The 17135-nt window shown below is 36.7% G+C and overlaps 2 protein-coding genes and 1 pseudogene across 3 annotated transcripts in view; all 3 read right to left on the bottom strand.

The window, feature by feature from the left end:
• The window catches only part of osbp2 (oxysterol binding protein 2), a 29590-nt gene extending 18183 nt beyond the window's left edge, over window positions 1-11407 (bottom strand). The window contains exons 1-2 of the mRNA XM_034193115.1: window positions 11143-11407; window positions 9590-9795 (exon numbers count right to left, since the gene is read on the bottom strand). Of these exons, the coding sequence (XP_034049006.1) occupies window positions 9590-9795; window positions 11143-11309 (373 nt within the window). The 5' untranslated portion in view covers window positions 11310-11407. The remainder of the gene's footprint in view (window positions 1-9589; window positions 9796-11142) is intronic.
• LOC117530162 lies at window positions 2778-2896 on the bottom strand (annotated as a pseudogene).
• Window positions 11408-14556: 3149 nt separating the features above from the next.
• The window catches only part of atp6v0a2a (ATPase H+ transporting V0 subunit a2a), a 42665-nt gene continuing 40086 nt past the window's right edge, over window positions 14557-17135 (bottom strand). For both annotated transcript variants that reach the window (XM_034193114.1, XM_034193113.1), the window contains exon 20: window positions 14557-15541. In XM_034193114.1, coding sequence (XP_034049005.1) covers window positions 15439-15541 — 103 coding nt within the window. In that variant the 3' untranslated portion in view covers window positions 14557-15438. The remainder of the gene's footprint in view (window positions 15542-17135) is intronic.

The following is a 17135-nucleotide window of genomic DNA, read 5'->3' as shown; positions in this document are numbered from 1 at the left end:
CCAAAAAAATCCAAAAAGCAACTTTGTTTTGCTTTTGTAATACCTCATATACGTGCCTGCCACGTGCTGAACACTGCCACCTGCTGTATGACTGGAGACAGGGGGATTACAATATAAGCCCCCAAACCTAGCAGTTTCTAGAAAAAGAATGACTTTGCAATAGTAAATAAAGTAAAACAAGTAATAATAAATAAAAAATACTGGTTCCAACCCATTATCCTGATCCACTATAAAATTTAATAGGTTCATCTTTGTGTTATGCACCAACACTCCAGCAAGAATCATGAAAAATCAGTTCTACATTTATTTTAAATCTATTTATTTTCAGCAAAGCTGGTCAAACATAGGCTCAAAAACATTATTCTCTTGTGACAGAGGTTAAAAATAACCATAATCCAGAATCTGCATCCAGGTCCTTCAACATCAAAATTTAGTTTCTCCTTCTTCCTAACATTCATCATTGCATCAAGTTTTGGGAAGAAATAAGCTCCACAGATTAGTCAGAATTTTGATGGAACTGCATTCTGAATACACAAGCAGCTGAAACAATAAAAAACATAATATTAACCACATTTGAATAGAACCACCTGTGTTATACAGTGGCACATTTATGAGTAAAACACATTAACCCTCATTTTGTTCTCTACTGAAAAAAATAAAATGCACTTGCAATATCTATAAGCTGCCATGAAGGTTTGAAGAAACTCAGCCAGTGCCATCACTGAATGTGAAAACCTAATTAGTCACAGAATTTCCTACAAAATATCAGAGGAGAAACAAAATAATAATAAAACTATCAGAGCACAGTGGATAAATAAAATCTCAGTAGATGAAAACTGAAAATGAGAACATGAAAACTAATTCAGCCGTGAGTTTCATGACCCAGAAAATGATGTCACATGACTTGTAGTACTCAAGGTATTACGAGACGAGATTATGAATTTCATATGCGAGTCCATCTGCCATCCAATGTATTTATATATGAAGTCTCCTCTGTCCTTACAGAGACTGTAACAGGCATCATATTTGAGAAAGGCACTTCAGTCTGATCTGAGTTATAATTTGTTATTTAACAAACTGGACATCAGAGAGTTTGAGACAAAGTGGTGACTCATTGTTCAGTCATAAAAAGCCACCCACAGGTGACAGAAGGAGCACCAGTGTGGACATAATGTGGGAGGGGTGGAAAAAAAAAGTTGATGCAGAGGAAGCCTCTGCAGTTTTTAATCAACAACTTAAGCTTCCTCTTTTTTACATTGCATCATTTACTGAGAGTTACTCAGACTTGCACAGATTTACGTCACATTAAACAGACTACTGCAAGAGAAAACTGTAAACTTGCATTTTCGATGTAATATCCACTAAAGGATAAGCACCTGATCACTTGATTATTGCCGTTCTAATCCAGTTTCAACCAATTAATTTACCCGCTCTTACTGCCTCTAAGCCTGTAACCAAATCCCCAGGATAGCATTAAATGTGTAATCACAGCAGACAAGCTTTACCAAAATAGACAAGGACGCACATGCACATAATCACATTAGCAAGACTCTTTATAATCGGGCGGAGCAGACAGGAGATTTAAAAACAAAACAAAACAAAAAAAACAACTGAAAGAGCAGGAAATGCTGCTGCTGCCTTTTGTCTGTGTAATTATACGTAGTTTTGACTAAGAGCAATTAAAGCTCAGCAAAAGTTGCTGCTATGCAAAGACAAAAACATGCACTAATAGACACGATACAAACACCTGACATTTATGCATTTATAACAGAGAACATTAATTAACACTGTCCAGGTGTAGTGTAATGATCAGCATGTGGTACATTTAATAAACACAAATGAAATTTACATAGGATTCCACTATTCGGTGGGTCACACTCTCCGAATTCTGCAGAAATATTTAAACACTCAGTAACAAAGGAGACAAATCTGGCACTTATTAAAAAAAACAACTGCATACTATTAATCTGTCATGGTAAATCAACATAACATTTTGAGTAGACATGCAACTTTCCGTTTTGAGCTTATTTTTTTTTCCTGAATAAAGTCAAGCTGAATAAACAGGTTACTCACAAGGTGACAGTCACTGAAAAGGCTGCAGGCATCTCTCACCACAGTCCAGAGTGTACGCACACAAAGACTTTCAATGAGGAACCTTTTTCCCTCCTCTCTCTCTCTCTCTCTCTCTCTCTCTTTTTCTCTCTCCCTTCCAAGATTTTTAGCCCTACTGCTACCACAACGGGAGGAGGAGTCAAACGGAAGGTCATTCTATTCATCTTCTGACTGTCTTCACACAGGGGACAAAGCAGACAGAGTGGGCGGATGCATGTGTCTACGCATCTGTGCATGTGCGTGCACGGGCACACGCCTTGAAGCACATACAAGACAATGTTTTATATTATAATATACAAGCCAACGGCCTTTGTGATCATCAGACCGAGGCTTTGGAAATGAAGGAAACAAACAAGTTCATTTCATGTACCATATTTTCCAGAGTATAGGTCTTGTTTTTTTTTTTTGACTAGTTTTGGAAGCCCTGTGACTCTGGTGCAACTTATATACTGAAAATTGACAATGTTGTTATTAATAGTCATTATAATGAGTATTTATATAGAACTTTCCCAAGAATCAAAGCACTAAACAAAATGTTGTTATCGTTTCAGCTGCTCCTGTTTTTTTGTTCAGGGTCGGCACAGCGGATACAGCCAGATTAGCATTGGTATTTGGCACGTTTTACGCCCTTCCTAACAGAACTCCAGTTTTACCTGGAGAAACACACACAGCTGCAACTGGTGCTCCAAAGGGGTCTCCCATCCAAGTACTAACCAGGCCCCACACTGCTTAGCTTCTGAGATCTGACGGGATCAGGCTTACACAGAGCAGACTGACTGCAAAGCACTAAACAAAATGAACTCCAATAATAATAATAAAAAATGTCAGTAATAAAAAATACACTACAATAATGCACAAAAATCCCAAATTAAACAGCTCATAACACAGGTGTGACTTACAGTATATATATATATATATATATATATATATATATATATATATATATATATATATATATATATATATATATATAATTATTTTTTTTATTTTTTTCACTTCAAGAGGCATTGTTTGACAGGTGCAACTTATACTCCGGAAAATATGGTAACATCAAGCACACCTGCTCCACATCATGTACATGATAATCAGATTAGCCTACTTTACACAACATGCCCAAACAGGTACAGCAGGTTGTGGAGAAGCTACAGGTAAGTTCAACCACACTTGCTCCTAATTTCCATCATTCATCAAGCATCCACTACCATCCAGCAGGTTGCAGTGTTCAGCCAGTTGTAGGGTGTGTCTATTAAGCAAAACAGAGTTGGCTTTTGAATTGATGTACTGCACCAAAGTTCCAAATTTTAATGTTGTTCATCATGGGCTGGTACAAAGGGTGGCCTTAGGTGGCACAGGCCACCCCAGGAATTTGACTGGCCAACCCAGGTTGCCACTACATTATTGTAAACTAAGTCAGAGGCAGGACTTATACTGAACTCTTTGATGAGAAACTTGTCAATTATATGTGCAGAGTTGCAATAGTTACAGTAGTGTTCAGAATAATAGTAGTGCTATGTGACTAAAAAGATTAATCCAGGTTTGGAGTATATTTCTTATTGTTACATGGGAATCAAGGTACCAGTAGATTCAGTAGATTCTCACAAATCCAACAAGACCAAGCATTCATGATATGCACACTCTTAACGCTATGAAACTGGGCTATTAGTAAAAAACAAAGAAGTAGAAAAGGGGGTGTTCACAATAATAGTAGTGTGGCATTCAGTCAGTGAGTTCGTCAACTTTGTGGAACAAACAGGTGTGAATCAGGTGTCCCCTATGTAAGGATGAAGCCAGCACCTGTTGAACATGCTTTTCTCTTTGAAAGCCTGAGGAAAATGGGACGTTCAAGACATTATTCAGAAGAACAGCGTAGTTTGATTAAAAAGTTGATTGGAGAGGAGAAAACTTATACACAGGTGCAAAAAATTATAGGCTGTTCATCTACAATGATCTCCAATGCTTTAAAATCGACAAAAAACCCAGAGACGCACGGAAGAAAATGGAAATCACTGATTGTTGCAATCACTGAATCTTGGCTTAAAGATGATCTCATGGATGAAGTTCAAATGGAGGGATATGAGCTGTATTTTGTAAACAGAAGATATAAAAAAGGCGGTGGTATTGCTCTGTATACAAAAACAGATCTGATGTGTACAATTGTTGAAGAAATGACAATTATGAATGATGTCATAGAAATTGTAACAGTGGAACTTGTACATGAAACATCTAAGAATATTTTAGTTAGTTGTGTATACAGAGCACCAGATTCTTGTGTTGTGAAATTTACAGATAAAATAATTGAATTATTCCATCAAATTAAAAACAAAACGCTTTTTATGTGTGGGGACTTTAATATTAACATAGAAAGCTCCAGCTGCCAAAGATCAAGTGATTTTGTGAATACAATGTATAGTTTGGGGTTATTCCCCTTGATAACAAAACCAACCAGAATTACATCGCAAAGTGCAACGGTAATTGATAATATATTTACAAACAGAACAGATGAAATTATCAAGAATGGGATCTTCATGACAGATATTAGCGACCATTTACCAATTTTTTCAATATTTAAATATAAAAATAGGTACAACAAAAAAACTGTTATAAACTTTAAAAGAGATAAGTCAGTAAAAGCCTTAGAGGCATTAAAATATGACCTTAAAAATCAAAACTGGGAAGAAGTTTATGTCAGTGATGTTAATGTAGCATATAACTCATTTATGAAAATATTGATGAAATCATACAATAAAAATTGTAAATTAATTGAAATTAGTAAGAAAAGAGTAAATAAACCATGGCTGACAAAGGGAATAAAAAATGCTTGTGCAAAGAAAAACTATTTATACAGGTGCTTTTTAAAATTGCAAACAAAGGAATCAGAACATAAATACAAAAAATATAAAAATAAACTATTAACAATAATTAGGAAACAAAAAAAAATTATTACAGTGAAAAACTAAATAAGAGTAAAGATAATATGAGGGTAACATGGGGAATTATAAAAAGTGTGATTGATAGTGATGGAACGAAAGAAACTATTCCAAATTACTTTGTTAAGGAAAATAAAGAGATATATGATATAAAAGAAGTTGCAAATGGGTTTAATGATTATTTTTCAAATGTAGGGTCAAGTCTGGTGGGAAATAAACCAATAATAGAAGATAAATTATGTACATTGGTAAATACGGTCAATAGTATTTTCCTGGACAATGTGGAAAAAGATGAAATAAGAAATATTGTAAAAAACTGTGTAAGCAAAAGATCAACTGACCATGAAGATTTAGACATGATGACTGTAAAAAGTATAATAGAAATTGTTATTGAACCATTTACTTATATTTGTAATCTGTCTCTGTCAACTGGGGTTTTTCCAGATGAAATGAAAATTGCTAAGGTAGTCCCATTATATAAAAATGGAGACAAACATAATTTTTCTAATTACAGGCCAGTATCATTGCTTCCACAGTTTTCTAAAATTATGGAAAAAGTTTTTGTAACAAGATTGGATAAATTTATTGAGAAACATCATATTTTAAATAATGCTCAGTATGGATTCAGAACAAAACATTCGACAGCTATGGCAATTATGGAACTAATAGAGAAAATATCAACAACAATAGATAATAAGGATTATTTTGTAAGTATTTTTATTGACCTGAAAAAGGCTTTTGATGTTATAGACCACTCAAGATTGCTCCACAAGTTACAACAATATGGAATAAGAGGTGTTGCACATCAGTGGGTAAAAAGCTACTTAGAAAATAGAAAACAGTTTGTTCAGATAAATAATACCAAATCAGAATTGTGTAACATTATTTATGGAGTACCACAAGGATCGGTACTTGGACCCAAACTGTTTATTTTGTATATCAATGATTTTGTGAATGTATCCAATGTGCTTGGCAGCATTTTATTTGCTGATGATACAACGCTGTTTTACTCTGGATCAGATATACAGGAAGTAGCACAAGTGATAAATACAGAGTTGGAAAAAGTTAAACATTGGTTTGATATAAACAGATTGTCACTAAATATTAATAAGACAAATTTCATATTGTTTAATGATAGAGCGAAAGAAAATAATGTGTCATTACAAATAGATGGAATGGATATACAAAGGGTAAAAGAAATGAAATTTTTAGGAGTCATGATTGATGAAGATCTTACATGGAAGTCACACATAAATTACATAAAAGGAAAAATAGCGAAAGCCATTGCTGTTTTGCATAAAGTAAAATATTCATTAAATAGTTATGGTTTATTAACATTGTACAATTCATTGATTGTCCCATATTTAACTTACTGTGTAGAAATCTGGGGATCAACATATACAACCTATATACAACCTTTATTTATTTTGCAGAAAAGAGCTTTAAAAGTGATTAGTAACAGTGGTTTTAGAGATTCATCTAATCCATTGTTTATTAAGTATAGGGTACTTAAATTTCATGATTTAGTTGATTTGAAAATATTACAAACGATGTACCAAGTTAATAAAAATACTTTACCAACAAACATTCAAAATATGTTTGAAAAAAGAGTAAGTAGTTATAAATTGAAAGGAATAGAAGTCTTTAAAAAACCAAGATTTAGAACCAAAGTAAAGGAAAGGAGTATTGCAGTAAATGGTGTCAAATTATGGAACAATCTTAATAAAGAAATTAAAGAATTAAGGTCGCTTAAATTATTTAAAAAACATATTAAATTAGATGTATTAAGTAAGTATGAAAGTATGAAGTAAGTCAGTGGGCTGCAAGAAAGTCAAAAAAAAAAAAAAAAGTAAACTGTTAATAATGTTTGGAGTGTCTTAAGTTTAAATGTAACCTGTCAGTGATGTAATCTATTAATTAATGGTCATAATTATGAAATGGATCAGTGGTATGTGACAAGTTAAAGAAATGCAATCTGTTAAATAATGTTGACTATGATGCTGTATATTGAAAGATTGTATTGTTAAAAGGGGCAGAAATCATAAGACTTGTTCTTCTTTCTGCTCCTTTTCATTCTGGTATTGTGGTGCTTTTGTTTTTTGCTTTTCTGTTTTTCTTTTAAATGAATGAAATAAATATTAAAGGAAGGAAGGAAAAGGAAAACAACCATCAAAATGGATAGAGGAATAACCAGAATGGCAAAGGCTCACCCATTGATCAGCTCCAGGATGATCAAAGACAGTCTGGAGTTACCTGTAAGTGCTGTGACATTTAGAAGACGCCTGTGTGAAGCTAATATATTTGCAAGTCACACACAAAGTCCCTCTCTTAAATAAAAGACATGTGCAGAAGAGGTTATAATTTGCCAAAGAACACATCAACTGGCCTAAAGAGAAATGGAGGAATATTTTGTGGACTGATGAGAGTAAAATTGTTCTTTTTGGGTCCAAGGGCCGCAGACAATTTGTGAGACAACCCCCAAACTCTGAATTCAAGCCACAGTTCACAGTGAAGACAGTGAAGCATGGTGGTGCAAGCATCATGATATGGGCATGTTTCTCCTACTATGGTGTTGGGCCTATATATCGCATACCAGTTTGGATATGTCAAAATACTTGAAGAGGTCATGTTGCCTTATGCTGAAGAGGACATGCCCTTGAAATGGGTGTTTCAACAAGACAATGACCCCAAGCACACTAGTAAATGAGCAAAATCATGGTTCCAAACAAACAAAATTAATGCCTTGCAGATGTGAAGAAATCATGTAAAACTGTGGTTATACAACTAAATACGAGTTTAGTGATTCACAGGATTGCTAAAAAAGCAGTTTGAACATAACAGTTTTGAGTTTGTAGCGTCAACAGCAGATGCTACTATTATTGTGAACACCCCCTTTTCTACTTTTTTTTACTAATAGCCCAATTTCATAGCCTTGAGAGTGTGCCTATCATGAATGTTAGGTCTTGTTGGAATCGTGAGAATCTACTGAATCTACTGGTACCTTGTTTCCCATGTAACAATAAGAAATAAACTCAAAACCTGGATTAATATTTTTAGTCACATAGCACTACTATTATTCTGAACACTACTGTATGTCTTTTGGGTTGGGTATCACACCACTTAGCCTGCTTACAAAAAGGCTGATTTCATTATCATAAATGGTAAATGGACTGCATTTATACAGCACTTTTCCATCTGCATCAGATGCTCAAAGGGCTTTACAAATAATGCCTCACGATGTGAGGGTGCTGCCATACAAGGTGCTCACGGCACACTGGGAGCAATAGGGATTAAAGACCTTGCCCAAGGGCCCTTAGTGATTTTCCAGTCAGGCTGGGATTTGAACCGAGGATCTTCTGGTCTCAAGCCCAATGCCTTAACCACTAGACCATCATTGTGTCAACAACCTGGAGTGGATGGACTCATTGATCCATCCATCTATTCATTCACTCACTGCATTTTACAGGATACGTGCCTCAAATTTTCCAAAGCAAAGACATTATGAGCGAAGGATTTCTTCTGGATTTTCCCATTTGCTCAAGGTTGAATCTGGTATGGATCTGCACATTGATCTGGCACAGGTGCTACACCAGATGCCTTTGCAGACTCAACTCTAGCTGTACAGTGAAGAATGAGGATGGTGGGCTTTGAACCTGCTAAGCATTGCATGGCTGCACTGCCCTATATTCTACTCTATTACACAGGGGCAGACAGTAGCTCACTGAATAGAGCGGCTGTTCAACAAAAGAGTCAGGAAAAACTCAGTCAAGATTTGCACACTGCTCTTTTCACTGCAAAATCATTCATCCAGTTTTAAACTACATGAAGGTAGAGTCCGGTCAGGTGTTATGTGTCAGCACCACAGGGACAGAGCTAAACATGGCTGTCAACTTCTGAACTGACTGATTATGAATGAATGATGACTGTCGGCACTGTAAATAATGAAATGGCCCCATCTGAAAAATTCTAAAAATCACACTGCCCTCTTGTGGCCGGTTGTTTACACTAAATTTAGAGTTGCTCCTTTTTAGATGCAAGATGAGCAGATGTTTCAGGGGGAAGAAAAGAAAAACTGTCAAACCCCCAAATGGACTGAATCTGATCTTATACCTGGGGATTTCAAATCAGTTTAGCATAACATTTTTTTACATCTAAAAACTGCCAACTTTGCAGATTTCAAATTCCACTTCTCATTTGTTCATTGACTTAAAACGGTCTGTCCAGCAATATAAAGGTTACTTCATAATGAACTGATTAATTGGAAAGTGCTGGTTGGGGGTCTGATTTGTTGTCCTTCTATAAAGGAGCTCAGCATTAGCACCAACATAGGAATTTCTTTATTTTAAGAATTCAAATAAAATGGTGCATTTATGCAGGTCAATGGGACTGGGTTGTAGGAGGTTTTGACTATAAGCTCTTTATTCATTAGTGTCTCTTTAAAGTAGTACCAGTCTGTGGGATTTCCAATTCACTTCATAAATCCATTTCTATGAAGGAACATTAAACCTACTGTATGTATAAATTTTGAAAGTATGGTTGACATGCCTCACCTGAGTGATGCATCAGCAGAGTGGCGTTGGCCTTGGCCTGCTGCAGGGCCGACACCCAGCGTTGACACTCCCCCTCAGAGGTGGCTTTCAGGTGGTAACTTCGACCTCCGCTGGTTAACACCAAGTGGCACGTGTCACCCACCGCTATGTTTGCTGTGGCCAGAGGAATAGTGCCACGGCAAGTGTGTGCCATCTCTGCCTGAGTCCTGTAAGCAGCATCGCTAGCATCAGAAATGTAAAATATTCGCAGAAGCTAAAGCTGCTGTTTTTTGTTTCAGTGCTGGGATGCCGTTTGATTTGTCGCATTGAAGAAATCAAAATACGGTACACATATTTTCAGCAACCTAACGAAGGTCACCCGGTGTTTTAAAAAAAGGTACAATTTATACAATCAAAATAAATAAATAAATAGAAATCCTAAGATATAAATGAGGTGATGTATACTACAGGGACAGACTGCTGTCCTGTCCTGGGTGTACCGCGCCTCGCGCTCTATGACTGCTGGGATGGGCTCCGGCCCCCCGCGACCCTTAAATGGTCTAAGCGGTTGAAGATGAGTGTGTGTGTGTGTGTGTGTGTGTGTGTGAATACTACAGGAGGAAAAGAAAATCTAAAAAAATCAGATACGGGTTGTGCCCCTTACTTTTACTGGCAAGGAGCCTGTGCTTTCCAGAAATGATTTATGACTAAAATAGCCAGTTTTTACTTTCCTGTCAGTTGTTCAATAATTAATCATCCACTGCTTCAGCAATAAGATCGCTTTCTCCCTCACTCTTTCTCTAGTGATTAAAACTAGAATATGAACTAAATGAGAGCTGCATGGCAAAAATAAGCATCAGATGTAAACTCTCAAATTATTACCACAATAACAGTGACTCCATTTTGATACTTGTCTTATTAAAAAAAGGTGGTGGGGAAAAAAAAAAACACTGACTACAAATATTTAGGCAGTTTTATTTTATGCCTGGTAAGAGATTTTGACTATACAGAAGATTTTAAAATACTGAATAAATTATTCTATTTTTATGTATTCTGTATTCATTACAAACTACTTTTTCCCCATAGACCAAGGCAAAGTTCTGACCAAATATGTAGGATAATAAGACAATATGCAAATTATTATTCTCCATTTTGATTTGTCTGAATAATTTACATTTCTTAGCAAGCAAGCAAAGATGAAAGCTTTTTGCATATTTTGTAGGAACTTTGTCACCCTTTAAAAATGTATTTATGTCAGGTGCACCAAATAACAATAATAATTTCATACTTAATCCTAAATAAAAGACTGAATAATTTAGACCATGTAAAATAATTTGCATATTATTTGATGGACCAAGCCGAATTTTCTGCCCCCACCCACACCCAGTTCCTTCGTGTACTACGCCCCTGGATATTCCCTTCCTCTGTAGAGTTAACAAATACTTTAAAAACATAGAGGGGCAATGTATGCGTTTGTCACACACATAACTCCCGTCAGAACGTGTTAAGTATCACGTCGTTGTCCAATACAAGGTGTAAACCCGTGACCGTGAGGGTGGCCGGTGTAGAGTTACCTGTAATAGGACAGGAGGCCGTTACTGAGGACGAACCACCGCCGCTGGTAGCCCTTCAGATAGTTGGTCCATTTAAAGAGCCAGCCTTTATGGGTCACGCTGTCCAGGCACGGCAGTGTGAGCCCCGGGAGAGTCGGGGAAGGCAAACTCTTCACCAGCTCGTTCATTTGCTCCTCTTTATCCGGACACGGTGGACGGACAGTCGGGACAGTTCGCGCCGGTCAGCAGCAGCTGCGCCTTTAGCCGCTAGCGGCTAAGCGGTCCAGCTGCTCCGCGCGGTCTAATGTTACTACCCCGCAGCTGGGTCAGGTCCACACACCGCGGTATACTTAAATAAATATGCGCAAATAAATAAATAAATAAATATGGACTAAGCTAAATGTTTGCCGCATTAATAATATACATTACTGCACGAAACTAACTGCGTCCGCTGTCTATTTAAAAACCAATGGAAGGGGCGCTCGCGCTCAGTGACGTTGCGCACATATGGGTGCAGGCTTGCGCGCGCGCAGAGTTCAAGTGACGGTCCCGTTTGAATGAATTAACACAATTTAAAATCTATTTGGAAAGATATTCTATAAAAAAAAACTCAATGAATTAAAAATATTTAATAAATCGTGAATTATATGAAAATTGCATTGAAATAGTGCCCCCCACCCCCGTTAGTAAAAATAGCTGTAGAATTTCACAAGCAGCCTGCAGAAAGAAAACCTTTATATGTATGGTGGCCCATAGTTGCAAAACACGAGTTCAAAGTGCAGCAGTCATGCAAATTATTTGTGATTCAGCAAATGTGGCAGTGATTAATATTTCATCAATTATGTCCAAAACTGAACCACTTTATCAGCTACTAACACACAAGAAAATTCAGTAAGGTATATCTTATATATTATATTCCAATTCTAAGGTGGGACTATGCTAGTATATAAAGGTATATCTAAATATCTAAAAAGGAAGAGTAAAATAGGAGAGTAGAATGTTTAACAGGAGATGCACTTTCAGGGCTGCCTGTGTTACAGGCATAAGCAAACACCCGGAATCTGATTTGAGACCAAAACAAATTTGTAAAAATGTAATTTGAATCACATTTCAAACCAACTATGAATGCGTCTCAAAATGGATTTGGGAAAAAAGAAGGATTTTATGTGATTTTGTGACTGTTTGTAGTTGCAACATGGGATGAGATTCAAATCAGATAGCTATGCAAATAATAAGTAAGTCCCTTTGGCTGCTCCCTTGTTTTCATCTGGGTCACCACAGCAGATTCAAGGTGGACCTGCATGTCCACCATTTTTAATCAATATTGTTTACAAACTGTTAGAGTTAAATGGTTGTTACCCCGAATTTGACTTTTCAAGGTAAGGCTTTCATGAACCATCCCTGGTTCTCAAGACCAGGCACCTAAGTGGCTCTACTCTGCTTTATTCTACTCTTCCTTTTTTAGATATACAGTAGTGTTCAGAATAATAGTAGTGCTATGTGACTAAAAAGATTAATCCAGGTTTTGAGTATATTTCTTATTGTTACATGGGAAACAAGGTACCAGTAGAGTCTCACAAATCCAACAAGACCAAGCATTCATGATATGCACACTCTTAAGGCTATGAAACTGGGCCATTAGTAAAAAAAAAGTAGAAAAGGGGGTGTTCACAATAATAGTAGCATCTGCTGTTGATGCTACAAACTCAAAACTATGTTCAAACTGCTTTTTTAGCAATCCTGTGAATCACTAAACTAGTATTTAGTTGTATAACCACAGTTTTTCATGATTTCTTCACATCTGCGAGGCATGGAGTCAACCAACTTGTGGCACCTTTCAGCTGTTATTCCACTCCAAGATTCTTGAACAACATTCCACAATTCATTCACATTTCTTGGTTTTGCTTCAGAAACAGCTCTTTTGATGTCACCCCACCAGTTCTCAATTGGATTTAGGTCCAGGGATTGGGCAGGCCACTCCAAAACATTATTTTGTTGGTTTGGAACCAAGATTTTGCTCGTTTACTAGTGTGCTTGGGGTCATTGTCTTGTTGAAACACCCATTTCAAGGGCATGTCCTCTTCAGCATAAGGCAACATGACCTCTTCAAGTATTTTGACATATCCAAACTGATCCATGATACCTGGTATGCGATATATAGGCCCAACACCATAGTAGGAGAAACATGCCCATATTATGATGCTTGCACCACCATGCTTCACTGTCTTCACTGTGAACTGTGGCTTGAATTCAGAGTTTGGGGGTCGTCTCACAAATTGTCTGCGGCCCTTGGACCCAAAAAGAACAGTTTTAATCTCATCAGTCCACAAAATATTCCTCCATTTCTCTTTAGGCCAGTTGTGTTCTTTGGCAAATTGTAACCTCTTTTGCACATGTCTTTTATTTAACAGAGGGACTTTGTGGGGGATTCTTGCAAATAAATTAGCTTCACACAGGCGTCTTCTAACTGTCACAACACTTACAGGTAACTCCAGACTGTCTTTGATCATCCTGGAGCTGATCAATGGGCGAGCCTTTGCCATTCTGGTTATTCTTTTATTCATTTTGATGGTTGTTTTCCGTTTTCTTCCATGTGTCTTTTTTTTAATTTTTTTGTCCATTTTAAAGCATTGGAGATCATTGTAGATGAACAGCCTATAATTTTTTGCACCTGCGTATAAGTTTTCCCCTCTACAATCAACTTTTTAATCAAACTATGCTGTTCTTCTGAACAATGTCTTGAACGTCCCATTTTCCTCAGGCTTTCAAAGAGAAAAGCATGTTCAACAGGTGCTGGCTTCATCCTTACATAGGGGACACCTGATTCACACCTGTTTTTTCCACAAAATTGACGAACTCACTGACTGAATGCCACACTACTATTATTGTGAACACCCCCTTTTCTACTTTTTTTTTACTAATAGCCCAATTTCATAGCCTTAAGAGTGTGCATATCATGAATGCTGGGTCTTGTTGGATTTGTGAGAATCTACTGAATCTGCTGGTACCTTGTTTCCCATGTAACAATAAGAAATTTACTCAAAACCTGGATTCATCTTTTTAGTCACATAGCACTACTATTATTCTGAACACTACTGTACCTTAGTATACACTAGTAAAGTTCTACCTTAGAACTGGAATATATTATAGAAAGACATACCTTACTGTATTTTCATGAGACAACAGAAAGGTGATATGACTTCATATTTGTGTTTAATAATATAAGTGTATTTGAACCAATTCCTCAAAACAGTTATTCTACCCCCCCCCCCCCCCAACACACACGCATTGTGACCCTGATTCTTCTCAAAATGCATTTGTTGTTATTCAAAAAACATTTTACAAGCAAAATTTGCAGAGGCATATGAAGTCAACTATGAAATAAATACATTACAACCTACAGAATTTTACAAAAACACATTGAACACCATGAAATTGCATTCTTGAAACCTTTATTTTAAACACATCAAAATGTTAAAATATTACTCTTATACAGACAATTTAAATAAACATGATAAATTATCAGAATAAATGCAGTAAGCAGAATCAGAGAAAGACAGAAGGTGTCAACCTTTTCCTGACATATTCATTTTCTATATTGCAGAGGTGCTAATTTAAATACGCATCAATAAGCGAATAAGCAAACAGTAAAAGATACGTTTTCATTTGGCATCATCACTTAAACCCTTTTATCGTACAATCATTTCTGCAAAGTGCGTTGTGACAGTATTCCTCACAAAAAAAAAAACCAAAAGCTAAGTTTTTGTTTTTTTTTAATCAGAGAAAACTTGAAGACTGTCCACAGCATTGTTTCAATCACTTGGTATGAACAGTTATGAAAGACTAAAGTTAGCGGCACCCTCATATTATCATAAGAAATAAATCTGTATGGCACTACATCAGGATGCTCGTCACAGGTAGAAGTTGATGCAACTTTTTTCTTTTGCTTCTTTTGTTGCACTTTACATTTTATCATCTTAAAAACAGTGTTGTAAATAATACAAATCTAGTTTGCACAGCACAATGCAAATTAAATATTTAAACCCACCCAACCAGTGCACCAAGTAGAACTTAGCAGCGCCATGTCTTTAAAAAAACAAACAAACTGACCATCTATAGAGTCAGCAGTTCGCTGGGTACAGAAGTAAGGCATTCAGCACAGCGATAACATTTTAAAATGCTGCTACAAGAGTGAGCTTCAAATCCAATGTCTTCAAGGTTTGTTGTTGTATCACAGTGTGATTTATTCCGATTTCTGGTATCCTAAATTATGAAGCCCCACTCATATTGTGTTTAAATCCAGTTTTGTTTTGTTTTTTAAACCAAGCCATCTTGCTCAAAAACAGAGGGCAGAAGGGTGAAGTCAAAGGGCACAAACTTGACGCCGGTCCCGTGGTAGAATTTGTTCTGGAACTCCACCCTGAAAGCAAGTGTTTCATAGTTACAAGCCACTTCAATAAAGGAGGAATACATGGATCAGGTGAATGCAAATAGGCCACTGAAAGCAGTAAGTCAGAAACAGACATTCACACCGCAGGCAGATTTGGGCAGTATGGGAGCAACAAATTAATCACAGTGTTTGAGAAACAGCATATTACAGTTTAACCAGATATCTCAGAGGGAAGAAGACGGGTGTTCAGAGAGTGAGACAACAGTACCGTATATGTATGATACAGAGTCATGCAAATTCATTCGTTGTCAGTGTTACGATAATACATCATTTCCCTATCCTGGTAATTGGGACAAAATGTTCTACACATCTTCCACTCCTCTCTCAGCTACAACCCCTGGCAAAAATTATGGAATCACCGGCCTCAGAGGATGTTCATTCAGTTGTTTAATTTTGTAGAAAAAAAGCAGATCACAGACATGACACAAAACTAAAGTCATTTCAAATGGCAACTTTCTGGCTTTAAGAAACACTATAAGAAATCAGGAAAAAAAATGTGGCAGTCAGTAACAGTTACTTTTTTAGACCAAGCAGAGGGAAAAAAAATATGGAATCACTCAATTCTGAGGAAAAAATTATGGAATCATGAAAAACAAAGAACGTTCCAACACATCACTAGTATTTTGTTGCACCACCTCTGGCTTCTATAACAGCTTGTAGTCTCTGAGGCATGGACTTAATGAGTAACAAACAGTACTCCATCAATCTGGCTCCAACTTTCTCTGATTGCTGTTGCCAGATCAGCTTTGTAGGTTGGAGCCTTGTCATGGACCATTTTCTTCAACTTCCACCAAAGATTTTCAATTGGATTAAGATCCGGACTATTTGCAGGCCATGACATTGACCCTATGTGTCTTTTTGCAAGGAATGTTTTCACAGTTTTTGCTCTATGGCAAGACGCATTATCATCTTGAAAAATGATTTCATCATCCCCAAATATCCTTTCAATTGATGGGATAAGAAAAGTGTCCAAAATATCAATGTAAACTTGTGCATTTATTGATGATGTAATGACAGCCATCTCCCCAGTGCCTTTACCTGACATGCAGCCCCATATCATCAATGACTGTGGAAATTTACATGTTCTCTTCAGGCAGTCATCTTTATAAATCTCATTGGAACGGCACCAAACAAAAGTTCCAGCATCATCACCTTGCCCAATGCAGATTCAAGATTCATCACTGAATATGACTTTCATCCAGTCATCCACAGTCCACGATTGCTTTTCCTTAGCCCATTTAACCTTGTTTTTTTCTGTTTAGGTGTTAATGATGGCTTTTGTTTAGCTTTTCTGTATGTAAATCCCATTTCCTTTATGCGGTTTCTTACAGTTTGGTCAGAGACGTTGACTCCAGTTTCCTCCCATTCATTCCTCATTTGTTTTGTTGTGCATTTTCAATCTTTGAAACATATTGCTTTAAGTTTTCTGTCTTGACGCTTTGATGTCTTCCTTGGTCTACCAGTATGTTTGCCTTTAACAACCTTCCCATGTTGTTTGTATTTGGTCCAGAGTTTAGACACAGCTGACTGTGAACAACCAACATCTTTTGCAACATTGCGTGAT

Source organism: Thalassophryne amazonica, chromosome 17 (genome assembly GCF_902500255.1).
Source record: "Thalassophryne amazonica chromosome 17, fThaAma1.1, whole genome shotgun sequence".
Lineage (NCBI taxonomy): Eukaryota > Metazoa > Chordata > Actinopteri > Batrachoidiformes > Batrachoididae > Thalassophryne > Thalassophryne amazonica.
This window is presented reverse-complemented; position numbering and strand designations above follow the sequence as displayed.